We start from the raw sequence: 26951 nt of genomic DNA on the forward strand, positions 1-26951 counted from the left end.
GCACACTTCTGCATATGTAAAGCTCTGCTGGTGTTCGAACACTGCAATTCTACTGATATTTCCCTGGTCAATATTGACTACATATTTAAATGTTTCTTTTTGCCAGCTGTTGAATCAGGCAAAATATTTTATGCTACATGTCAAACTGCATGTTTGTTTTATATTGTAGCGATTTAGACCAAGGATTATTAAGCGTTTTTTGAAGCACAATGTACATACTGTGACATTCTGAAGTTCTGTAACGAACTAGCAATAACTTTTTTGCAGGATTTTGTTTCCTGAATGGCAGGTAATGCGGTACTTTCATCAAACCGGGATCTTTTGCAACGTATCATGTAGCCTGTTGAGGTCAGTGTTTGTCTGTTGTAAAACCAAAGATCTGTGATGTAAACCTGAAGTCTTACCTGACAGTGCTCAAAACCTACTTCCGAATCCAAGCTCCATTTTTCTTCTCATTGTTTTAATCAGTGAGTAAACAATTTTGTTTAACCATTTAAATGCCTATGGGGAGAGAATAGTCTCTATGACAAGGATGGAGGAATTAACTGTATGTCTTGTTGAATCTGTTGTCAGTCTCAGTTTTCTGTGTTGCGGTTACATATTCAGTCATGAAGACCTTCAGAAGATCTTCGGCTGTGTTCATTCAAGTGTTGTCAATCAGTTTGAGTGAGTTTCACTGTCATTAGGTTCTGCAGACTCTAAACACTCCTTTATGTCTGGATTTGAATGAAAAGCTTTATTAATTATTGCTGATGCTATGCATATATGCACAAGATATATTTTCTAGACCTGTGCCTTCTCTATGACATTAAGACATGAATATATTGGTTTGTTCCTTTACTTCAATAATTACAGAAATTTAATTTTGTTTATGCCTCAATTCATTGAATAAACTTGGCTGAACCCATATACAGTAGCATGTGATCTTTATTTAATACTATGATGATTTTTTTTTGTTTGTTTGTTATAATGTTTAAAGAGACGTAGTTCATGCACAAGGCTTCATGGCAATTCTATTGTAATGTGCATTAATAGGGATAGTTCTAAATTCTGTCGTCATTTATTATGTTCCAAAATGAGTTTTGTCCAGTAGATGGCAGTAGGATCCAGCACACTATGCTCACTATTGCTAGACTGGCAGCTCAAGGGGATGTCATGGCCTTCATCATTATATGTGCGCTGTGTTGAAATGGTACATGGCTGCTATTTTAATTGACTTTTATATGCAAATAGTATGAGCCTCGTGTCATTCACAACAATTATCAAAATATCTTTAGCTAATTATATTGCCTTATTCAATGTTTAAAGGTTATGCTGTCGACAGTATCTACAGTTGGCTAATTAGTAGCTTGAAACAAGAGATAATTAGCGGGCATAAAAAACTGAGATTGACAGATTTAGTGTCCTCGGTAAATCCAAATTCAGTCAAAGTGGAGTATAATGCATGCACACTTAATGAGCAGATAATATGAAAATGCATGATCCTAGTTTCGTGCTGACATATTTATGACGTGTGAATATACGGTGCGTGCAGTGCTGTTATATTTTGTGTATAATTAAAAATTGTGTAAAACCAAAGTGATGGGGGATTATTATTATTATTTAAATGGCTGAAAATTTTATATTTTTGCATTATTTGTATAATGAATTGCTGTGATTTGGTTTTAATATTCAATTAATTTCTTCCTGAAACAACTTCCTGTAGCCTACTGTAGCTTTCAGTTTTCCAGCACAGTAGGAAGCAGCTTTAAGGGAATAACCCATGAGGATGAATACACATGAGAGCGGCAAACGTGGAGCACTGCTGCTGACCACCTCTGTCTGATTGATAATGAAAAAAGCACACTTAATAGAAAAACAATCCACACACAAAAGAGCTGCTTTCATTCCATGCTGTTATTTCAACTCACAATCAGGAATATTCTGACTTATCTGCTCTATTCTGTTGTCTATCAGCATTCACAGATTTTCAGTCAACAATTGCTTAACAATGCTTTTCTTTCAGTTTAATTCATTCAGAGATCTATTGATTTTTTTTATCTTTATCTTGCTAAATATGAAGGGGTCTTCAACAGAAGGTCTGCTATAGTGCAGGGAGTCCACTAATGATTGTTTCTCAGAAAAGTATTTCACTTTAAAAGTTAAATAATTCACTCTTAAAGTGAATGTGAAGTTATGTAATTCTGTTTGGATAAATCAGCAAGATCAAACAGTCAAGGCTGCTGTTATGAATACAGTTATTGTGGTGTTTTTTTTTTTTCTCAATTCAATGAACAGGAAATTAATAATCCGTAACTTACATTTTAGACACATTATTAATAGACTATTTTGCTCCACTAAGGACAATAGTTTCAAATTAATCAAGTAATGGTTGCATTTTGCAGTAATGGTTTCATTCCAGAATTAATTGTGTTTGCGCAAATTGGTTGAATGAATAATTCAATGAATGACTCATGAAGACAGTCACATATTTTGTTGCTAAATGAAAGCAACATACTCTTTCCGCAATTCATAAATACAGTATTATCCATTTTGGCAAATTGGTGGGTAATTTGTATGAATTTGCATGATCTACTAATGCCCCATCTGCTTATTGTTAGGTTTAACCTTCTTTCATGCTCATGTTTTTTTCTTTTTCTAAAAATGCACATCAATCACATCATACAAAATGAGCATCTTGTAAATTAGTTAACTTTTCTCATGAGATTGGGATGAATTAATTCATTTTTGAATGAACTGGTTGAATTAAAGGTGCAATAGGAGATCTTGGAAAATGCTAACATTAGCCTGATAGCACTGAAAATGAGCGTCCCACCCTCCCTGTAATCGCTGTCCAAAGCCACACCACCTGAATGCATTTATGCTCACAGACCAGAATACCAGAGACAACATTACTACAATAGGCTACATCAACGGTTCCCAATTCCAGTCCATGTTCCAAAGTGAAGTAAAGCCTTTAAAAGTACTACAATACCAGGAAGGAAGACCAGGTTGTTGATGTTTGTCTGCCATTCTAGCTCTGTCTGTACAGCGTGTGTGAATGTGCTAATGATGTATTCTGTCTGCGGGAACAGGGTGCGCAGAGGTATGCAGATACTTACGTTGACAGGCAAGTAAGCTATGACCGAGCGTTTTGATTGGATGTACAATTCTTGGTTCTACACCTTCCACAGAATTTATAAACACAGATTAATAAATTTAAACCACTTAACTTAATGATTGCTATCGGGATGTGAAGAGACTTTCAACCAGTATAACAAAAAATGTTTCTGAAGACAATCACCTGTTGCACCTTTAATGATTCAGCGACTCACTTTTCACCACCTATTGGCGATGTAACCTATAGAAAGCGATACTGAAAACCCCCCAGCGCTAATACACTATTTTACAGAGACAAGAGGTGTGATGGAAACACTGACATGTCTCATTGCTGATGCACTGTTGTAGCAGCCTGTAAATGCTGCTCAACCTGTTGAATGTGAGGACTGAAAACAATTTTGCATAATGAATTTGCCACAAATGGAAATTATTTCTTTGCAGTACACGTCATGAACCAGTGTTATTTCAATATCATTTAGATACTGTTATAATATTTTGTAATAGTTTCTTTTTATACAATTTTTTACTTAAATTTTATTTTTATTATAATAATAATTCATTACATTTATATAGCCGTTTTCTGCTGTTCTAAGCACTCAAAGCGTTCTACATAGTGAGGGTGATTCTCCTCGTCCACCAATATTATTTTAATCTTTTTTATTTATTTATTTATTTTTTCGTTTTAGTTATAATTATTTTAGTACATCAAGTCAAACTAAAAGAAAATGAGAAGAACTGGCAACTAGCTAAAGTATATATATATTTCATTTTCAAGTTTGTATGGTTTTTGTTTGAGTTACAATAACCCTGTTATGAACTCATTTTTATTCAGTGTGTAACGGGGTCTCTGCTCCATCACTTGGCCTAAAAGAAAGTTCGAAGACTCATAAAAACATCCGCTTGGTGTTGTCACTACTATTTCTCCATATAATAAACCTTGTAGCCTGGCAGACCCCTGAACATTAGAAACAAAAGATAGCTGATCAATCGAGCCATTTTCAGTCCAGGTGTAATACTGCCATGGCAGTGTGTCTGCGGACTGAGCAGCATATTCTATTATGTTTGCACAATAGATCTGAGACTTTGAGCCTAACCTGGGTCTGCAGCCTGCAGCTTGAGGAAAGTGTGTTAGTTAGTCATTTGTAGGATGCAGCTCGTTTGTCTTTCACATTTCTGTCATCCTCCTTGTGAATCACTGCTCTATTATCGAAGCTGTGTTTGTGTAGTGGCTGTCTTTGATGTATTAGGATGACAGACCGTTGAAAACATGACTATCTATCATAGAAAGAGATTTAGTGGAGAGGGGGGAGAAAGAGAAAAACTCAAACGATGTACTGAGTTGGTCACCATAGAAACGCTTTCTCCTTTTTATTGGTTTGTCTTTTGTTGCTGTAGCTCATTTTCATTTTGGGCTGTTGTGTTGAGGATATTAACATGCCCAGACCATTTCAAAGGTTACTGACTGAAGTCGTTTCATCTATTCATCAGTTTATTTTTCTACTGTCCATATACATTGATGTTTCTTTGAATTAGCGAATATACTGGTGGAATCTTAAGCAATTTGAATTAAAGTTAGCGGTAATATGATGCCGTTAACTAGATTTTAGTGGTATTTGTTTATGCAAATATTTATTTTCATGTGTTGACATGTGAAGTAATTATATAGTATTTTATATAAAGTGTGTATAAAGATGTACTTAAAGGGATAGTTCACCCAAAAATGTTTGTCATTAATTACTCACCCTCATGTCGTTCCAAACCGTTAGACCATCGTTCATTTTGGAACACAAGTTAAGATATTTCTGATAATTTCCAAAAGCCCTCTGACCCATAGACAGCAGGAATCCTACAATGTTTTAATTTTTTGGGTGAAGTATCCCTTTAAGTCCTACTTATGTGGGTGGAAAACACTCTTAATCTCGGCTATTTGCATTTAATATAAATTTTAATATATTACATTTACATATGATTGTAAATAACATGCAATTGTTTTCAAAACATTACATTCTGTGCTTCACTTCATTTACAGCACTATTAGCACAAACAGTAATATTTGGAGGTTTGTACAGATCATTAAACCAATCTTTGAGCAATAATCCTTGGTTTGGTCTTGGAAAACATAATGTTACAGAGATATTCACACTGTATGCATTTACCTGAACAACAAAGTTGAAATTGTTTTGTTTACCAAGTAATATGTCTTCGTGTATAAAAAATCCGCCAGTCCAGACACTGTTTATTAATGCAACATTATGAAACGTTTCATGAATTTATACAAAATTGTACAGCTATAATCACACGAATGAAACTTTATGTCACCTGACACATTTTGGAACTTTCAGAACAGAGAAGATACTGGATTTTTGGTTCAATAATGAACAAATTCAACTACAATACAACATCCAGAGTCATATTATTGGCTGTAAAATAAAAATGTTTTGCTTGTGCAGACAAAACCTTTTTTTGTATATAATGACGGTAAGTTTTGTATTCTTGCACTTTATTATGAGCACAAAAAACATTATAGGCCTGAAAAGTTTTAAAAATATTTAATTAGTAAAAGGTTTTAATATTTCATACAGTATTTCTAGGCCATGTGCTCTTTTTGAATATTTTATCTGTTTGATGTTAATATATATTCATTGACATCTTGTATAAACATGCAATTTAAACATTTTTAATCCTACAGTGTGAAAGGCATTAAAATAAGCTGCAATTCACTTTTAAAGCTAAAGCAGTTGCTTTCTAAAAGCTGGGTATCTGTATGTTTCTGTTGCAGTATTGTTAGGGACTGTTTCTCTGTAATGTGACCAACATGCAGCTTCCTTCCTAGAAAATCCATATCCAAATCACAGACAGCATGGTGAAATCTTGTGGCTAAATCCAACAGCTTTCTCAAATGGCTTGTACATCCAAGAAAGACCATCTGTGTCCATCTAAACCAAGATGCATGTGGGAGAACCTTACAGATGGTATAGTTCCAGCCAGGACCAATGTGAACACTTTCTCTTTTCCAAAAGTATGTAACTCAAGTGTTCTTCTAGCCTCAGTAGTCTTTGAGCTAACTCGATGCCCTCTTTTTCTGTCAGAGAACCACACTAGCAGTGGCGCAGTTGTGTGCAGGAATCCCGATGGCAATCCGTCGATGGCAGGTGAACATCTTTCGCAATTCCGCCCTGAAACGATCGTGCAGCCATGCATATAAAAACGGGTTACAACAAGAGGAACTCATTCCACACAAATGACACAATAGCTGGATCAGCAGGAAGTAGCGCTTGTCGATCAGGTCTATATCAATATCCCGAAGAACATTGAAGACACTTATCGGCAGCCAGCAGATCCCAAAAGCAGCGACGACTAAAGACACCAGACGAAACGTCTTGCGTTTCCGAGCCCGCTGGGCTTCCGCTTGGCTCTGGGTGCGATGACCTGGCACCACACAATTGCGAAGCTTCACTGAAATACACAAGTAGGAGATGCAAAGTGCGGACAGAGGAAGAACATAGGTGATGAAGAGTGTGCTGTAAGCATAGGCTAGACGCTCTTTCTCTTGACCCATCCAGAACTCCTCACAGATGGTGAAACCTTCCTCCTTGAACTCCACATGGTACGTGTGGGCCACAGCAGGAGCCACCAGACCACACGACAGAATCCAGATCCCTGACAGAAGATATGTGCAGGCCAGAACTGAGATGCGCTTCTTCAGCGGATGAACCGTAGCGTAGTATCTAGAAGTTAAAATGACAGCTTTAGGCAACAAGTTACAGTAGTGATCACACACCTGTATCAGGTAAATGTTGAGACAATTATAATTTTTGGGTGGAGTTTTTCTTTAAAATGCTTTTTGATTGAAAACTTGATTGAAAAAGGATGTCAAGGTGATACATACAGTATTAATGAAGAACAAATCTTAAAATGAGGAACTGCTAGAAAGAAAACATTAATTGCAATAAATATAGTTCTGCTAAAATGTCATTGATTACAGTCTTAGAATTTAGTCTCGATTTCATAAGGAATTGATCCTTCAATTGTGAGGGAATCGAGCACTGAAAAGAGCCATTTAGTTCGGTAGCAGCGCTAAAATGCTATTTGATCTTTCCCAAATGCTAATGAGTAACGACGAGATCTGTTAACAAAGCGCAGCTGAATGTCAAAAAGTTAAAGGTCTTCTTGATCTTATAAAAGTTAAATTTAAGATAGTCTTTTAAAAACATGTTGATCACGAAACGCTGTCAAGCCTAGCGCATGTTTACGAAACTGTAACGAGGACCATGGAAACCAAAAACACATTCTGTGTGTTAAGTCAGTTTAGTTTAAAGGATTTGATTGGTCAAGGTTTATGTACTGTCTTGCTTAAAATTATTCTCTATCTGACTGATCTATTATTATAATTGACACTATAATTTGAAATTGGTCATCTTTTTCAGCACAAAATGTACAAACTGAAAGATGGTAGTTCTAGGAAAGTGCTTCAAGCTAGGATTTTAAAAGAAGCTCTTGTATGTCATTGACCTTGGAGATGCCAGTTGACTAGTGGCCCCAATTTGAGTTTGAGAACTATGTGTTAAGATATAAAGACAACGTTATAAGCTGAAGCAAATGCAAAATTTTGCATGCTGATTTTGTAAAGATATAATCAGTGGGCTATAAGAAATTGGATCAAAACAAGACCTCTAAATGAACTCTTTTCATTCGCTTTAATGTGAGAGAAACCTTTGGGATCTTTTGATGCAAAAGCTTGCTCATCAATTGATGCACATTTCCTTGCCTCCGATCCAGCCTAGATGAATGGGTCTGCATCCAAACACCTACGATCATATCAAAAGCTTTTAAAGACAGTATTCATGTAGGCTCCATCACGTGTAAAAGCACAGGAGATGAACCACCAGACGATGTACGGGAGATGACGGCCTTCACTGTAAGGTAAATGGATTCTTAATGCACCTATTATAAACCACCAATTTTTCATTTTCTTTGACTATAGCTCAGCACCATCATCCATCACTGACTCACATGCCTACGCAAGGAGGGAAGTGTGAAGGTTAAAGGCTGTACGAAGCCACAAAGTTAAACAAAGAAGATCCACTTTGAATTTCTTTTCAGATTTGTGGATAAGAAGTCCTGGTTTATTTTTGATGTCCTTGGTATTTTACATATGGCAGTATGTTGACATTACTTTAGCCTTCCAGCTTTCTGTAGAATGTGTCGTTATACAATTGTGTCACATAATAGCATGGCTTTTTTGTGTACCATAAGAACTTACAGGCTCCTCTGGCCCCCAGAAAAAGAGCCGTTTATATTACTCTTGATTATTATTTCACTTTATCTATTTTAAAGGTGGCATATCATGGAAATGTACATTTTTCCGTGTTTAAGTGCCATAATCGGTTCCCCAGTGCACGTACCAACCCAGAAAATGTGGAAAGAATGACCCAGTAATTTTGTTTTTGGTAAGCCTTTCTCTGCAAGCTTATGAAAAGCAAGCCGCTCAGATTTCAGTCCCCCGTGATGTAGAAAAGGGAATTTAATATATTATTACCTCCCCTTAATCTGCAAGTTTCCACCCATGGCGACACCCTGTTTTAGCAGGCAATGGCGAAAATTTGAGCAACACATGCTAACAGTTACCGTTCTGTTTTATGCTGCACAGATGAGCACAGAACACTATTTAGAGTCCCAGTCTCAGAGGACACAACAGAGCAGTGGATTTATAGATTTATTTACTGTATTTTACGCTGATGCCACACAGATCTAATATAAACATGCAATTTCTTTCCCAGTGGTTTACCTTCACAGACATGACAGGCCTTTTTTGTAACTCAGGTGTGTTTTTTAACATAAACTGTTTGACAGTTTAAGTGCAATAAGAGATGAAAGAGAAATTAGAGATGAAAGAGAACTCAGTTTAGTACTGTGCATGCGCTCAGAAAACAAAAGTGTAAACTGATGGCTTTAAAATGCATGATTTCAGCAGTTTTTTTTCAAAGAAATGAATACCTTTATTCAGCAAGGATGCATTAACTTTTTTATATAAAAAATGTGATCTTACAAATGTCACAAAATATATTTTTATTTCAAATAAATTCTTTTAAAATATTTGAAAATAAAAAAAGTTATTTATTTTAATTGTAATAATATTTCACATCACATTTTTGTAATTAAATAAAATGAATATAAGAGACTTTTTGAAACTATGTGATGAATCCACTAAATCAATCTGGTACGTAACCATGCTTCACAAAAGCCCCAAAATGCTAATAAAACTTTGATGCAATGATGAATTACTCACACTGTCAAGAGACACAACGCTCGCATGCATCACTCACCTGTCCACCCCAATAGCTGTCAGTGTGAAAACCGACACGTACACAGTCACAGGCTGAATGAGGAACACCAGGTAGCACATGAATCTTCCAAAAACCCACCCGCGAGGGTTAAAAGCATATGCCAGGGTAAAGGGCACGCAGGTAGCACACATCAGCATGTCAGAAAACGCCAGGTTACCGATGAAGAAGTTGGTCACGTTGTGCATTTTTTTGGTGTGGCAGATGACGTAAAGCAGCAGGTAGTTCCCGAAAACTCCAACAAGGACCACGAGAGCGTAGCACGGGATGATGAGGGGTTTAAAAGACTGAAGGAGCTCCACACCAACAAACTGCGGATTACGTTTAGTCGTGTTCGTCGACTGCAGGACGACTTCATAGATTTGGCCCCTGCTGGAATTTTCCATGGTGAAGTTTTCCAGGCAAGACGAGGGCACTTGCGTGCTGAGCCATTCGCCACTACTGCCATCCATGCTTACGGCTGGAATACTGCTCGTAGAGACCTAAAAAGTAGCTGTTTTGGCATAATAACAAGGAAAGAGATACACTTTAGTTAGCTTTCTTCATAACTCAACTCTTTAGCTGAATTTTAAACCATTAACAGATGTTTGAAGAAGAAGCGAGCCAGTTGAGTGCGTCCTGTGGAGGCGTGTGCTACCAAACATGCAGTTGGCAATATATAGGTGCTAGGTTGTCTTGAAAGTTCAGCTGGCTCATATAATGAAGTGACTTTTTCAAACTCTAATGAGCACAGCTACAATTTTCTTCAAAGTTCCTGTTCTCTATTCCGAACCACTTTCTGCACAGCAGTACTGAACATTAGTGATGCAGGAGTCACATCGAAAAGCTCTTCATTACGGCCTTGACTTACTTTGGATGGCTGGTTTCCGTAGCAGGTTATTCATAAAAGAATCAGCTGGACTTGAGATCTGCATGTTCCTTTCTGTGTATGCTCTGTCAATCCAAACAGCAGTAAACAGAAACTTGTAAGGGCACTAATGAAAGCCAGCATGATTTGAGTCAAAGATGCGTCTCGGCTGCAATCACACATGGCCGTTGCTGTTGAAATGCAAATGAGCCTCATTCACTCGCGTCCTCTAATTAAGTAAATAAATGGTTCATAGATTTAGAATAAATGCTCTTTGGCCTTTCAGTCAGGTGTTGCAAAAGCAGTAGCAACTGCTTAATTTATTTTGTCATCATCCTTATTTTCAATCAGGGTTGTGTGTTTTTTTTTTGACATTTAAAAATACTTATTTGTCAGGTATCAGTTGTGGTCCTTGATTTTTACATGCATCAGATAAATTAAAAACCAATTGCTCTTCACAGATTACATGGTTTTTAAATTGTTTTTATGGACAACACAGTTCTAAAGATGGCCATAAGTTCAGTTCAGTTAATTTTATATAAACAGCAGGATAAGCTGAATGTCAGAGACAACTTACTTAATTAGCTCAAATCTTCCTTAAGCACATACAAAGACCAGACTGAATAAACATCCCCAGGGTGTCGACTAGGCCCTTACTGGATGAGAAATTAAATATTTACAATACATTTTCAATATCTGAATTTAATTAAATGTGATCATCACAGTAACCTGAAGTGACAGTTTAAGTTTTCTAAAGACAGTGTTAGTGTGCTAATTTTACACTCTTTCTTCTTAACTTGCAACTTGTTTGACAGTGTTGAAAAAAGTTACCATGGAGGTTTTCTTTTTTAAACCACTGTAGCAAAACTTGGGATTGCTTTGAAAAGCTTATTTTCAGTAATTAATGTCTTTTGAAGCACAGCTCCACCAATTTGCATCATTACTTATAACTGTTTACCTAGGTCTCTGCATGGCATTTTTGTAAAAATAAATAAAACCTTTGCTTTTTGCCTTGATTGTTTTTCTGACAAGAGTAAAATAAATGAATGTAGTTGTGAGATATGCATTATGAGAGACAGGGTTAACACAAAATATAATTGTGAAAAAATGTAACTATATCATCCAGCTCTTTATTGTAACTTGTTGCTGTATAATAAAATGCTTGACTTGGAATAAAGTCCAAGAATTACTTTCTAATAAATCCACAAGGAGAAACCACCAACAAAGATTCAACACTGGTCCTTGAGCTAAGGGAAACTAAGGGTTTAAATACACATGGAATGTAATAGGGGAGAAACAGAACAGGTGTGGGAACTAATTAATCAAAAACTATGGAAAATAACAAGGGAACTGAGGCAGAGACGAGGACCTGAAAGACCATGGTGGAGCTGAAGCATCTGAGGACAAAGGCAGAGCCAGAAGAAAGGAAGCAGATCTGAAGCAGATCCACACCACAGGGTGGAGCAGACTGAGGATGAGACAAGAGACAAGAGACTGAACTTGAAACAGCACTTGTGCAGACCAATCGGCGAGAATAGCGCTTGCAGGACATGGTTCTCACTGCAGAACACAAGATCCAGGGGGCGTGGTTGGATCTAGATCCACCTCCTCTCACCTTACATATACCTAAACTTACCAGTCTCCGCCTCTGATCCCTAAACCCACCCATCTCCACCCCCTAGAGTTGGATCCAAACACACCCCTGGATCTTGTGTTCTGTAGTGAGGGGCAATGGCTTGCAGTTAGGGGTGGAATTGATAATGGAGACGTCAAGTCGGACACTTTCTGCTCCTGGTAGTGACACTTTCATGATGTTTGCATACACTATCACAGATGAAGTAAATAAAATGCAGCATTTATCAAATGCATAGATGTTTAGAAATGTTTTCATGACCAACAGACACACTTTTTTATACTGTTTAATATACAACCATCTGTTCAGGAATAAAGTTCAACATAAACATATTTAAATACCAATAAAGTAGGTTTAAATTGGCTTTTATCAGTGTTTTTTGTTAAACGTGACTCAATATAACAGTGTGACTACAGTAAAAAAAAAGCTTTTACTGTTCTAAAAACACAGATTTGTGAGTATTATTGAGGATGTTAGATTAAACCAGAAACACACGTGGTCGTTGTCAAGCATTGAATCTGGCCAATCATGAAATAGCAGTGTTGTCATCAGAGCTCCTGCAGGCACTCTCTAGAAACTGTGCCGGCTGAGTCGGCCAGGTGCTCTCGGGAGGTTTATCAAGGTACTTTGATGCCACACGTGACAGTGACATGGCGTCTGTGCCGTCTCAAGACGGACAAAATTTATAATTGGCATGCGCTGTTTCAAGTCAGCCACAGATCGGTCTGTGCACCGACTGCTGTCTGACAAAACAATGCATTCTGGTTAGAATATTTGTCCGACTTTGATCGTCGCTGCAGCTGCCTTACGATTACGTGTGCCATCAAAGTACTACAAGAGCAAAACAAGACCACCAGCCTAGATCAGGCGCTGCAGTTGCTCAAAATCAGCTGTGAAAGCCTTGATGATGACACACTTTATTCTCATTGGTCAGATTCTGTGATGACAAGAACTGCATGTGTTGCATGCTTTTTCTAACATTTCAGTTCCAATAATGCTCACAAATCTGTGTTTTTATAACAGTAAAACCATTTTTTTACTGTAGTCGCACTGTTATATTGAGTCACGTTTATCAAAAAATTAAATAAAAACAACACTGATAAAAGCCACTTTACCCCCACTTTATTGGTATTTATAGTATATGTATTTGTTGAACTTTATTCATGTACAGATGGCGATGTATTAAGCAGTATATAAAAAATGTTTCTGTTGCTCATGAAAACATTTCTGAAATATCTGTGTATTTGACAAATATTGCATTTAATTCACTTTATCTGTGATAGAGTATGCAAACAACACGCGAGTGTCACTACCGGGAGCAAAGAGTGTCTAACTTGACACTTCCACTTTCACTTCCACCCCCAATTCCGGTGGCTGGCTGGTGAAGTTCATCTTTAACAAGTCTACTGACTGGAGCCATCAGAGATGAGGAATAGGCAGATTCCTGAAGAGGAGGTGGGAGAGGGAGGCTGGGTGGGGGTTCAGGGCTGGTGAAACCAATGGAGAAGAGAAACAGGGGATCAAACTCTTCCAGGATATTATAAAGAAGGCTCATAAACCAGCAACAGCTCACCCGCAGAAACCGGAATGTGGGTGGGTCTACATTCCATGCTTGTATTCTACTATAACTCCCTCTGGCACATGCAGTGTTGCTGGCTCACACACCTGGTCAGATGTGTTGTGAGGCTCTGGGGTGATGATCAGTTCAGGAACTTCCTTTTTGTTCTGGCTCTTGACTCGAGGAAGGCTCTGGCTCTCCGTCCGTCAGGGGCTCTAGCAGGGAAGGGCGAGCCACAGCTCACCAATACTCAGTCCACATAGCCAGTGAAGCTCCCTTAAGGACTGTACAAGTTGGCAAGTCTGACAGTGAAAAGTACACAGGCAGCTGTCTGGGTAATGTGTAAGGTATGCAAGATTTAAAAAATCCCTTGTGTTGTCCTTGATGGAGTGATTCCCCTGCCTGAGCAAAAAGAGTTGCACACTGGGAAAGTCCATAAAAACAGGGCGAAGAAAAACAATTCTGCAAATAATTTAGCTGTATTTGGTCCAGTATTCTGTAATTGTGTTGCTGTATAATAAAGCACACGAGGAAGGAATCGAGTCCAAGAAGTGTTAATTTGAAGTGTCCAAGAAGTGTTTAATAAATCCACAAGGAGAAACCACCCATTACAATTCAAACAACAAACAATTCTAAGCCATGAGCTGAGGGAAACTGAACACAATCAGGGAGAAAAAGAACAGGTGTGGGAACTAACTAATCAAAAAATATGCAAACTAACAAGGGAATTCAGGCAGGTGAAAAGGAACCGACAGAAAACATCTCAATTATGGATTTATTACAGTTATGCAGCTTTTCCCTATACTAGCTAATTTATGCACAATTCTGAATTGCACCCAAACTAAACAGCTTTTTTATATTTATGTAATAAGTAAACACGCATATGAGGTATGTGTTATTGTCAGCCTCCAGAATACTGTGAGTTTCTTTAAACCGGGTGGCAGAGTCCCCTTCCTGTGGGTGCTTTAATTATGCTCAGCCGGTAAAAACACAGACTAATGGAACTATTGAGGTGCTTTTTAGTGCTCACGTTAGAGCGAGAGCCCAGGTGAACAGAACTGAATCAGTGTTCCAGCTGTTAGCCGTAGAATGCTGTCAAATGTTTTTATGTATAAAATAACTCAAAACAAGCCAAAAATAGCTGAAACAACCTAAATGAAATTAGGGCTGGGCCATATACCTAAAGTTTTATATCTAAATATTTTTCCAAATTTTGATTATACATAATCGATATGTATCTTTATATTTTTCATTTACTCTAAACACATAAAAAAACATGATTTTGTTAAAACACCTATTAGTTCGAAGCACATTTTCAAAATGTTTAGTGTAAAAATAAAGTTAAAAATGTCGACCTCTTCTACTGACCACTTGCTTCTTTTAATTAAAATTTGCACATACAAATGTAACAGTATGGATAAAAGTAGTGTAAAATGGTTACAAGACATTTCTTTACAGCAATATAATTCACATACTCGATTTTACACAGTGCAGCCTTAGCTAAGAACTCAAGTCTGTCAATGGTTTCTGGTTTAAGAGATGCTCTGTGGCATGACGCTATGCTCCCACCGGCACTAAAACTCTTTCAGATGGGGAACTAGTTGATGGAACACATAAGCACTTCTTTGCTAGTTAACAGGAGTGAAATTGCCTATTGGTGCTGTCTCTGATATTCACTATCAATATTCTGTTAATTTTATATTGATTATGCAATTATTTCAATGGTATCTCTAATATTCAATATATTACCTTTCCCTAAATATAACTGCAATTAAAAAAAACAGAACTAAACAAAACACTCACACACACATAAATACAAAGCTGTTGCGAGCAATGCAGCACTAAACATGTGGTCAAATTTATTAGGAAACTTGTTCCTAATTTTGCTGATAGTAACTGTCAAAATCACAATAAACTGTGACCAATTACTGCAGCTAGAAGCTGTTTACATCAAGGTTTTTAGATGCTCTTTGAAGAGAGAGCACTATGAAACAAGAATTCTGAGGCCCTATTAAATATCTTTAATAAAATAGGGCTATAACATAAAAAATCACAACGAGAACATTTCATCAAGGTGTGATGCCTTCATTTTGCACCAGCACGTAACAGTGTTATAGCAATATTTTAATAACATTTATATATCTTAGGTAATTAGTATTTGCACACACACAAAAATGTTTACGTTTTTTTCTATCTTTTGATGGAATATGTCTGTAGGAAATATCAGTTTACATTTACAAACATTCCTCTTGCCATTAATTGAAATAATCCAGTGGGATTTTTGTTTGCACAAGGAGTCTCCACACAGAGATCTGATCTCACCATCATCCAGTCTGTCTGGAATAACATGAAGAAACAGAACCAACTGAGACAGACTCAATCCTGAAGAATTGTGGCAATGTCTCCAAGATGCTTTAATTAAGACACAACTATAGCCTAAAGCTAAAAAATCTGAGTTTGAGCCCATTATACACAATATGTCATTTCTACACAAAATCTATAGAATATAACTGCCCAAAATCCACAGACTACTTCATACTTTAGCCAGCTAGTGTTGACTACTGTTGAGTCCAGACTGGAAAGAAAGGTAGTTAACAAAGGAGGCCATTTTGCATGATTTCATACAATGTGAATAAAATGAAAACATACAAGTTTCAGGGGAAAAAATAACCCTGAAGGTCCAACCATAAATATAACTTGCCAGTGGGATGCATGAAAATTAAGTGAATTATTGGATAGCTTGTATGAATTTGTGTGATCTCATGCAATTCTCACCAATTTGTGTAAAATAGTTATGAAATGCCATGAGATTGTTATGGAAAATCTGGATAAGTCACATAGTGTATTCCAGCCTTAAAGGTGTCATGAACTGAGAAACTAAAATTCTCTTGATCTTTTGACATATAAGAGGTCATTAAAAACATCCTGTAGGTTTCAGGGGAATATATGTTGTCAAACATACACAACTGTTAGCCAATCATAGCAGTGGGCGTTTACTTCAGAGTCTACAATACGACACAGAGCGTTCTGATGAGGGGGTTAAAAACAGGACAAAAAGTCTTGATAATATTATAAGTGGACCTTAGAGAACAGTACAAAATAAAAAAACAAAGTCAGTTTACAACCCCTTTCAAATGCTTCCAAAGAAGCCCAGGAAGAAAGTGCTGTAGATCTCAAGTGTATATTGGGAGAATCCATTCCTACACATCAGTACATTAACTGGATTTCCCAGAGAATGTATTACTTGTTTCATATCAAGCACTGTGATACTGCTATACACTGAAGTCAAATGTAAAAGACAACCTACCGTCAAAAATGAGCAAGTGATATGGTTTGAAATTACATAAGCATGAGTAAATGATGACAGATCTTTTTATTGTTGTGTGAACTCTTCTTGTAACCTCTATATCATAGTTCTGACAGAGCTGTTAACACTTTCTGTGAAAACACTTTTCTTCCTAAAGTGACACCTTTCCTATAGCCTCACACACCTGCTGCACAACAGCTGCAGGAAGTGAGACATGTGTGGCCAATGATCAAATATATTACACCATGCATTATTCATGCAACAGTTCTCTTTCTCAGAATAACTTTTGTTTTCCCTTTAAATCCAAATTAAAATGATGAATCGATCTAGCGTCAGAAAATACCCTTTGTCTAGCTGAACACATTCAGATCCATTTCAACAGCACCTATTTGTCGTGAATCAGTCTTAAGGCTTTGCCTCAGAAGGGGGGAGATTAAAAACAAGAATTATTTTGTTAACCAATATGAAGTTGATTAAATGGTGTTACAATATTTTGACTTTACTCAACAAAGTGACATGTTTGGCATGCAGATATTAATCAGATGAACAAAAAACTTTGCAATGCCATTTCCCATCAAAACAGAATGCATAAATCATGTTTTTCCCCCAAATGTCTATGTGCAGTAAAGCCTTAACTCAGCCTGCTTATCTCCTATGGAAGGAGTAGAAACAGCAAAGATTAATCTCAAGAAGTCACTTAATTCAGCTGTCGATTTTGGCATTGTGTTTAATCAATTCAATTTCTTTACAAGCCACCTGCTCTCAAATGCTCTCATTAAAACATATTGTTAATCCAGGTCGGAAATCTACAATCCTTGCCCCGCAAGGTGTGAAGCTTTTCATTTGATTCATGTTCACAGGCGAACTAGCTCTCTGACACATACTCTTTCTCTCTCATAAACACACACTCACACATTTGAGTTTTAGTGATGTAGACTTCTGAATTAATTGTTCTTTTAAACTGAATATTTTTTCAATTAATGTGTTGAACTGGTTCACAAATACAGTCTAACTATTCATTTATGAATGTGGATTGAACAGAAGACTGTGTCTTTTTCTTACAAGTATTTTCAAACATATTCTTCTTAGATGTGCTAAAAATACATCATAAAACTTGTTTTGCACACTGCTCTAGGGTTTTTCACTCAGTGTTCAATAGCAAAATTTTAAATATTGGAAATATGTTTACAAAGTGCCTTAATAGTGATTTTTTTTTCTTCTTCAGCAAATTTAAATAAGTCTTAACTTACAACATATAGGCCTAATAGACAATCTTATTAATGAAACTTAATCTAGAGTAAAATAATAAACATTAATAATTACATAGGCCTGTGGCTTTTATTGGATTTTTTGAGTAGCCAATTTAATAATATGCACGCGGGGTGTCAAAAGAAGAAGAAGAAAAACAAACCCGTATAAAAGACTCGGATTTCCACAAAAACACAAAATCAAAACACAAATGCAAATGCAATCTTCTGTTCCATTAATAAGTAGAATTAAAATAGATCGAATAATAAAGTACTAATGTATGAATCAAAGTGTGTGAGCCATATACTTTTATCAATCGTAGGGGAACTGAATCCATTCAGTTGCAGGCTTGAACTAGTTAATCCAAAAATGAATTTGTATTACAATCTTGTCATTAGGCTACTTATCTCTAAGTGATGAGATTGCAGTACTCCACTTCTGAATAAAATAGGCTACATTTGTATAATATAATATTCACATACTAAAGTACTGTATTGTTAATTGTATTAACTAAACGTCTAATTACAATATTACTCATGTTTTGTTTTTGTGGATGCGTGTTAATTTTTGTCTAATTCACTACTTTAAACTGACTATAAACAGTCACAGAATCTTGAGAAATACATGAAAGAACTGAATTATTCTGAGCAATAAGACTACAAAATGAGATGACTCACCTTTCAAACAGGGATGAGGTTAGTAGACTCCTCGTGGATGCGCAGTTTCTCAATCTGAGGACTCGCGCGCGTTCGTTTATCATGAGATAAGCTACCGGACCTGAGTGAGAGCACCAGACTAGTGTTTCCCGCTGGAGAGGCGGGGTCAAGTGTGTGTGTGTGTGTGTGTGTGTGTGTGCATGTGTGTGGGGGAGAGAGAGAGAGAGAGAGAGAGAGAGCTTTTGGGTAGAGTTTATGTCACAAGGGTGCCAGAGAATATTTAATGTGTGCACTATCAGTGAGCCAGGAATGATTCAGTATAGTCCGTTTTATATATGCTTATGAATCATCATCATGTAGTGTTTTCACATTCGCACCATGTAAAGGAATATTTCGTCCAAAAAAAATCAAAAACTCTGTCTTAACTTTCTCATAGGCTATTTTGTTGAAATTAATTCTTGGAAATGAATTACAGCAGTTCATGACCTCAGCTGTCAATATCCAAAGAAGACAAAAATACAAGTGCTTCTCAATAAATTAGAATGTTGTGGAAAACGTCATTTATTTCAGTAATTCAACTCAAATTGTGAGACTCGTGTTTTAATTAAATTAAATGTACACAGATGGAAGTAAGTTTTGTCTTTGGTTCTTTTAATTGTGATTATTTTGGCTCACATTTAACAAAAAGCCACCAATACACTATCTCAACAAAATAGAATACTTCATAAGACAAAAAAAAAAAAAAACTTTCAGTGAATTGTTGGCCTTCTGGAAAGTATGTTCATTTACTGTACATTTGCTCAATACTTGGTAGGGGCACCTTTTGCTTTAATTACTGCCTCAATTCGGTGTCGCATGGAGGTGATCAGTTTGTGGCACGGCTGAGGTGGTGTGGAAGCCCAGGTTTCTTTGACAGTGGCCTTCAGCTCATCTGCATTTGTTAGTCTCTTGTTTCTCATTTTCCTCTTGACAATACCTGATAGATTCTCTATGGGGTTCAGGTCTGGTGAGTTTGTTGGCCATCAAGCACACCAACACCATTGTCATTTAACCAACTTTTGGTGCTTTTGGCAAAGTGGGCAGTTGCCAAATCATGGTAAATCATTCTTGGTAAACGGGTGCAGTGACTTTGGTTTTCCACACTTTTTCCTTCCACTCAACTTTCTGTTAACATGCTTGGATACAGCACTCTGTGAACAGCCAACTTCTTTGGGAATGAATGTTGCAGTGAAGGTTGTCAATGATTATCTTCTGGACAACTGTCAGATCAGCAGTCTTCTCCATGATTGTGTAGCCTAGTGACCCAAACTGGGAGACCATTTTGAAGGATCAGGCAACCTTTGTATGTGTTTTGAGTTGATTAGCTGATTGGCATTGTCATCATATTCTAATTTGTTGAGGTGGGTTTTTGTTAAATGTGAGCCAAAATCATCACAATTACAAGAACCAAAGACTTAAAGGGTTAGTTCACCGAAAAATTAATATTATGTCATTAATAACTCACCCTCATGTCGTTCCAAACCCGTAAGACCTCTGTTTATCTTCGGAACACAGTTTAAGATATTTTAGATTTAGCCCGAGAGCTTTCAGTCCCTCCATTAAAAAAATGTATGTACGGTATAATGTCCATGTCCAGAAAGGTAATAAAAACTTCATCAAGTAGTCCATGTGACATCAGAAGGTCAGTTAAAATTTCTTGAAGCATCAAAAAGTACATTTTGGTCCAAAAATAACAAAAACTACTTTATTCAGCATTGTCTTCTCTTCCATGTCTGTTGTGAGCACGTTCACAACACTGCAGTTTAGTGATATCCGGTTCGCGAATGAATGATTCAATTTAACCAGTTCTTTTTGAACCAGTTCACCAAATCGAACTGAATCGATTGAAATGTTTCGCGTCTCCAATAAGCATTAATCCACAAATTACTGAAGCTAATAAGATGAACAGAGGTCTTACGGGTTTGGAACGACATGAGGGTGAGTCATTAATGACATAATTTTCATTTTTCGGTGAACTAACTCTTTAAACTACTTCAGCCTGTGTGCATTGAATTTATTTAATACACGAGTTTCACAATTTGAGTTGAATTTCTGAAATAAATTAACTTTTTCACGATATTCTAATTTGAGATGCACCTGTACAAACACCATAAAAGTATTCAAGTCTCCTGAAATAGTATGATGCTTTATGTGAAGGACAGACACATGTAGGCTACTGTAATTGATTTTTTTTACTTTTGTTTTTGATGTCCATATCCAGATTCCAAAAGGCTGATCTTGTTGTAATGTAATATGGTCATGCCAATTTGAGTCTGCTTAATATAATTTTAATTCAAGGGTCTTTTGACCCATTTAGATTATAATTAAATCTAGAGTGATTTTTTTATTCGATTTTTCAGTTCTGCATATTCTAGAATTACAGGCTCCTTTTCGTTTGTCAGTCAGTCAGAATACTGACTGGTTAATTATTTTAATATAATGCATTATTGTACTGTACTGTATGTTGGGTATATTTAACATCAATGTTATTTAAGCAGTATAAAAGCTGTGCTGTAAAGGTCAAGCAATGTTGCTCTGAACAGTTACCAGTCTATCTGAAGATTTGATGTTCTGTGCTTCTGGTCTCCTGTAGTCAAGGTTAAGTATGTTTATCTGATGGTTTATTGGATGCAAACACACGCAGTGCTCTACTCTTTGACCACATCTCTCCCAAGCTGAGCTGCAGTTGGGAGACTCAGAGGTGAGCTGAACTCGGAGCTCAAAGAATAATTTAGATGAATACAGTATATTTTCTTTGATCTTTGCACTTGATCTTTTGTATTGTTCGTTTACTGCAATATTTGACTCAGGCAATTCCATTGTCCTCTTTAAATTACCAGTTAACAAGGACAAAATTGAATCAATAAGACCAGGAAGGAAAAAGAGTGGAAAAAATACATTTATTTAGCTCAAAATGACATATCTCTACAGATTATTGTAGTGCAGACTGGTGTTGAGGCATCAAGGTTGGGCTGAAGTATTCATTCTTAAGATATTATGAACATTTTTGGAGTTTGTGGTCAGTTTTGAAGGCCTTGGGATTGGAACATAAAGCAGCTTTAACTTTGTGATTAAATACTGATGCGCTGTAGACTTTCACCTGATAAATGTGGGAGGCAATCCAGTCAATCACAGCATACAAAAATCCTCTGCTGACAGAATTATTTTGACACCATAAACACACAGTCTGCTAACTTGGAAGGACCTGGTTGCTTGCCATGCAAGATAAAAATGGCCATTGATTAGAACAATTACTCTCAAAGTGATTTACACAAAAGATGGATGGACAAAGACCTTGTTATGGAGGATGGTAACTGTGGTGACAAGATTATTATGGTTTATAAAACTGCCCTTGCATGAGAGATCACTCAGTGGCAGTTCAACTTGCACTGGTGTTCAGTTGTATGGTTTATGTAACATATCTAAAGAAAAACAGAACAAATATACTTTATCTAATCGCTATAATCACTGCATGCATTTGTGAATGACTTTCTGTGCATTTGTGGATTGCTGCACACATTGGTGGATTTTGAAACATTTCTAGCATCAAGACGTGCTGACATATCCACAAACAGGTAGACTCCACCCACTGTCTTCTCAAACCAATCAGATAACAGCCAGACTTCACTGACCAATCGTAGCACGTTCTTGCTATAACCAAGCATGTTTTGTTTAACAGTCAAGGTGGAAACAGACTGATTTATTTGCACTCCAGTAAGACACTGCATTCTGTTGACACTTTGTTCAAATTGAGCTGAAATGCTGTTTGTGTGGTTAAAAAAATCTGTATTTCTTTCTCTTCAAACAATGGCAATCATTTTGCAATACTTTTAATTAATGTTTAAAAATAATATGTATAATGCTGTCTACGTGTTTAGTTCCCGTTAGATAACTGCTCATATACATAATTTAAACTACTTGACTGAAAACATGGGGAACTCTGTTGACTGTTGTGTGATGGAAATTTAATCTAGGCTATTATACAAACTCAAATGTTTATCATGAGGTTGGGTCCAGTTATTAGTGACTTATTGATTCTTTTCTTTCCATCTTGAATAACATGACGCTTCCTTAACGTGTCTGTATCCAGTATAGTGCTGTTCCCATAGCCAGGATTTAAAGAGCTGCTTCTCTGGCATTTTCAAAAGCAAGTAAAATATAATACTGTAGCTTGGTTTGACACAAAGTCTAGGTATAAAGAAATCCAATTTTAAACATCTTCTACTGTACACATTTTTATGGCCCTTATATTTCCTATTTGAGACAATGCAGATAAGCAAAGCTATTTAATGACAAGACCACCCTGAATGTAAAGCAAAACATGATTGGCTATTAGCGAGAACGTGCTATGATTGGTCAACTAAATGTGGCTGTTATCTGATTGGCTTGAGTAGACGATGGGTGGAGTCTATCTATTTGTGGATTTGTCAGCACTTGATGCTAGATATGTTTCAAAATCCACAAATGCGTGCAGTGATCCACAAATGCACAGAAAGCCATACAATAAAATGTTTGTAGAATATAAAGATATTTGTAAATGTCTTTTATTGGTAAATTCCATTTTATTTATTTGTGAATTTAGTTAATGTTTTTGAAACTTACTTGTCAGTATGTTTAATTTTTTGGAAATCTCTTTACATTTATTTGTGGATCATAAACTTTTTTTTAATCTTTTTTTTATTATGCAAGAAAGCGATTTCCATGCCTTTAGAGGTGTTTTTGTGTGATTCAACGCAAATGAATTTGCCATAAAAAAAAAAAAAAAAAACATTGGCATACACTAGACAGTATAAATATATTTTTTATTCAGGCTATGAATGGATTTACAATGTGCAGACACCCAGAAACACAAATGCATGCACATAAAATGCCCACACATTCAAAGAAAATATTTAATAAATTTGTCTCTTGGGCAACATGTACAATAACATTTTAATCGTGACCGTATTGTTATTAATTATAACTCTGGAAAAATAGAATACACAATGTTACAACCCATAAAGAAATAAATGATTCTGCAGAATGGGGAATTAATTATTCCACATAAACACATAGATATAGAAAAAAATCAGATATGTTCTGATGTGTGAGTGCTGAGACAGCTGTGGATAAATATTCATGGCCCTTCCACTAAATCCTGACTCAACAAACAGTCAGAGCTCACAGTTTGATGCCCTGCGTTTGTGTTCAGGCACTTCAGCAGTGGGAATTCACAGAATTTCTCAGCGTAAGGTTGATTTACAAGATCAGCTTATGCAAGTCAAGCAATGTCAGATTTTTACTCTCTAGATAGATAGACGGATGGATGAAGGGACAGACGGATGGACAGATAGACAGACAGGTAGGTAGATAGATAGATAGATAGATAGATAGATAGATAGATAGATAGATAGATCTGTCTGCTCTGGCTTTGACTGTATGTACTGGGGTAACAATGTGTAACGTAGGAGGCATGACAACAGATTGGGAATTCATTTGCAAGCTTTATTAAAATATAGCGAGGTCATAGAAACAGCAAACAGTTACAGCAGAGACAAGGCAAAAGAGCAATCCAGATAAACAGGTGATGTTCAGGACAAGCAGCAAATGTTCAAAAACAAGAAAATAATCCAGGATCAAAATTAAATAATCAGGAAACATGGCCAGCAAGACTTTGGAAGGCTAAACATTCGATCACCAGCAAAGTCAGAGAATGTGTGTGCTGCTTTTAAATCCCTTCTAATGTGAGACTGCAGCTGTGAACTGATGATGAGATCTGATGAAAGACAGGTGATTGCAACTGATGATGCGTCCAGGCAGAGGATTATGGGAAATTGAGCGAGTGGTAAAGGGTACAGGATGGGGTGCCCTCTAGATGGGTTCAATGATACTCCAGCAAGAGATCTTGACAATTTTTATTTTTTTATTTTTTAACACGATTCTTTAATAGTTCAGAAAAAAAGGTCTTTATTGTCACTTTTGATCAATTTAATTCATCCTTACTAAATAAAAAATTCTAATATAAAATTTAATGGTAGTATTTGAATGGCATTACAATATAATTATTTCATGAGTTAAGGCTTTTAAGGCATTTCAAAATGGTTTCTTCCACTTTGCTTCCAGCGATTATTTTATCTTTGGGGAATTACACGGTACATTTGAAGGACCATTTATATGCAAGAAATAGAGTCTGTGTGTAATTATGGGTAAACTTATATTGGTCATACACGAAAGTGTTCCACTAACAAAAAGCACTATTTTCTATCCCTGTTACTGGAGGCACAACCAACAGAACACTTTTTGGATTCATACAAAAGTTTTACTATCTGAAAAAAATCCATGTTGCTCTTTTCCATACTACGAAAGTGCAGGGTGACTAAGCTATCAAGTAAGATTTGAAAATCAAGATGAATATTCAGTCAATAATGACATGACTTCAGAAGATATGGAATATAGCAGATAAGTCATATAAACTACTGCCCATCCACTTTAATTGAAAAAGTGCACCATGAACATTGATCAAATCTTTCAAATTATTTGTTTTTCAGGACTGTAAGAACATCATACTGCTTAGGAACGACATGATGGTGACTATCCAATAGGGATAGTAAAACAAGACTACACAGAGCATAATAAAACTGGGTTATGGTGATGGAATCCCAGATATACAAAGAGAGAGAGAGATAAAAACAAGTAAAAATAGAGAGCATCACTTTGGGTGTCCAAAGGTCCAAATCTAGAAAGAAAAGGAAGGAAACATTAAAACCTTGTTGAACAACAAAATAAAAATAAAAATTATTTCACTAACTACCTAACAAAAAACAAAGCCCAAACTAGCCAGCCAAAATAAATAGGCAAGACACCCCTACTCTCCACGTTCTTAGAACATAATGTTTAAAACAAACAAACATGATCAACAGGTTTTACACTTCACTTGAGTTTAACAAATTTGATCATCGGCTGGAAGAGGGATCCAGGAGCTATCAAACCAAACATGACTAAACCAACAATGAACTCCTCGCTGAATGCCAGTGGCGTCCTTATGAAGATCACGCCTCGTCTGACCACCAAATGTCATTCATACACCGCCTCCTTGGACAACCTATCAGAGACCAGAAAGAACGAGAAGGAGAAGAAAGAACTCAACACAACACAGCAGATACCAAGGACACAGATTATAACAGTGAGTATATGATGAAAGTTTTTTTTTCTTGATAAAATACCTTTTTAGTAGAAGAAAAAGCAGACAGGAAAGACAGCACAACCCCATTATCAAAGCTCCTGTGTTCAAATGCCATCAGTCTGACCTTCTAATTACAACTGACAATGATAAATGGCATTAAAACATCTAACCTTTGTGTTATCTGAACACCCCTCTCTACTTGGAAGCACAGATGCACATTAAAACATACTCCATTTGGAACAGTAATTCTCAAAGCTTCAGACATACTGAGCCATATTGCTTATCTGGGTTTCGCAGGATCGAGTTCAGCCTGCAACATTCCACATTCCAGTTGTTTTCACTACCTGCTGTGTCTTTTGAATAAAGTAAAGAAAACAATGTCACCTTCAGCACATCAAATGCCTCGAGCCAACTTTCTCAACTCTTTTTGTGAACTCAGCTTGTTTTTCCTCAGGTCTGTCTCTCATGCAGAACCCCCCCCAATCCCATCATTGTCAAAAGCTACCTGTAGTTATCGCTAGACAAAGCAGGCAACCGCTGTGCTTTTTCTATCTGGACACCAATAACCTCTGCCTCCTTCTCAGCGTTCACTGTCCAGATAGATGGCTTCTGAGATTTCCGGTAATGAATGCCTCTGGTACAGAGGTCAGATATATATACAGTACAGACCAAAAGTTTGGAAACATTACTAGTTTTACTGTTTTTGAAAGAAGTTTCTTCTGCTCATCAAGCCTGCATTTATTTGATCAAAAATACAGAAAAAAACTGTAATATTGTGAAATATTATTACAACTTAAAATAATAGTTTTTCTATTTGAATATACTTAAAAAAAATAATTTATTCCTGTGATGCAAAGCTGAATTTTCAGCATCATTACTCGAGCCTTCAGTGTCACATGTAACATCCAGTCTATCACATGATCATTTAGAAATCATTCTAATATTCTGATTTATTATGAGTGTTGGAAACAGTTCTGCTGTCTAATATATTTGATGAATAAAAGGTTAAAAAGAACTGCATTTATTCAAAATAATAAGTTATTTTGAATAAATGCAGT

The 26951-nt window shown here is 36.5% G+C and overlaps 1 protein-coding gene across 2 annotated transcripts; it reads right to left on the minus strand.

Annotated features, from left to right (window-relative positions):
- Positions 1-5144: 5144 nt before the first annotated feature.
- On the minus strand, positions 5145-18764 carry LOC132097511 (prolactin-releasing peptide receptor-like). 2 transcript variants are annotated; one of them, XM_059503266.1, is made up of 4 exons: positions 18714-18757; positions 10294-10376; positions 9426-9936; positions 5145-6827 (listed from the first exon to the last, which is right to left on the minus strand). In XM_059503266.1, the coding sequence occupies exons 3-4, from the start codon at positions 9893-9895 to the stop codon at positions 6185-6187; spliced, it is 1113 nt and encodes a 370-aa protein (XP_059359249.1). In that variant the 5' UTR covers positions 9896-9936; positions 10294-10376; positions 18714-18757; the 3' UTR covers positions 5145-6184. The 2 variants fall into 2 exon arrangements, with proteins under 2 accessions (XP_059359249.1, XP_059359250.1); XM_059503267.1 differs by lacking the exon at positions 10294-10376 and having other exon boundaries at positions 18714-18764.
- Positions 18765-26951: the final 8187 nt, after the last annotated feature.

This window comes from Carassius carassius, chromosome 21 (assembly GCF_963082965.1).
Source record: "Carassius carassius chromosome 21, fCarCar2.1, whole genome shotgun sequence".
NCBI lineage: Eukaryota > Metazoa > Chordata > Actinopteri > Cypriniformes > Cyprinidae > Carassius > Carassius carassius.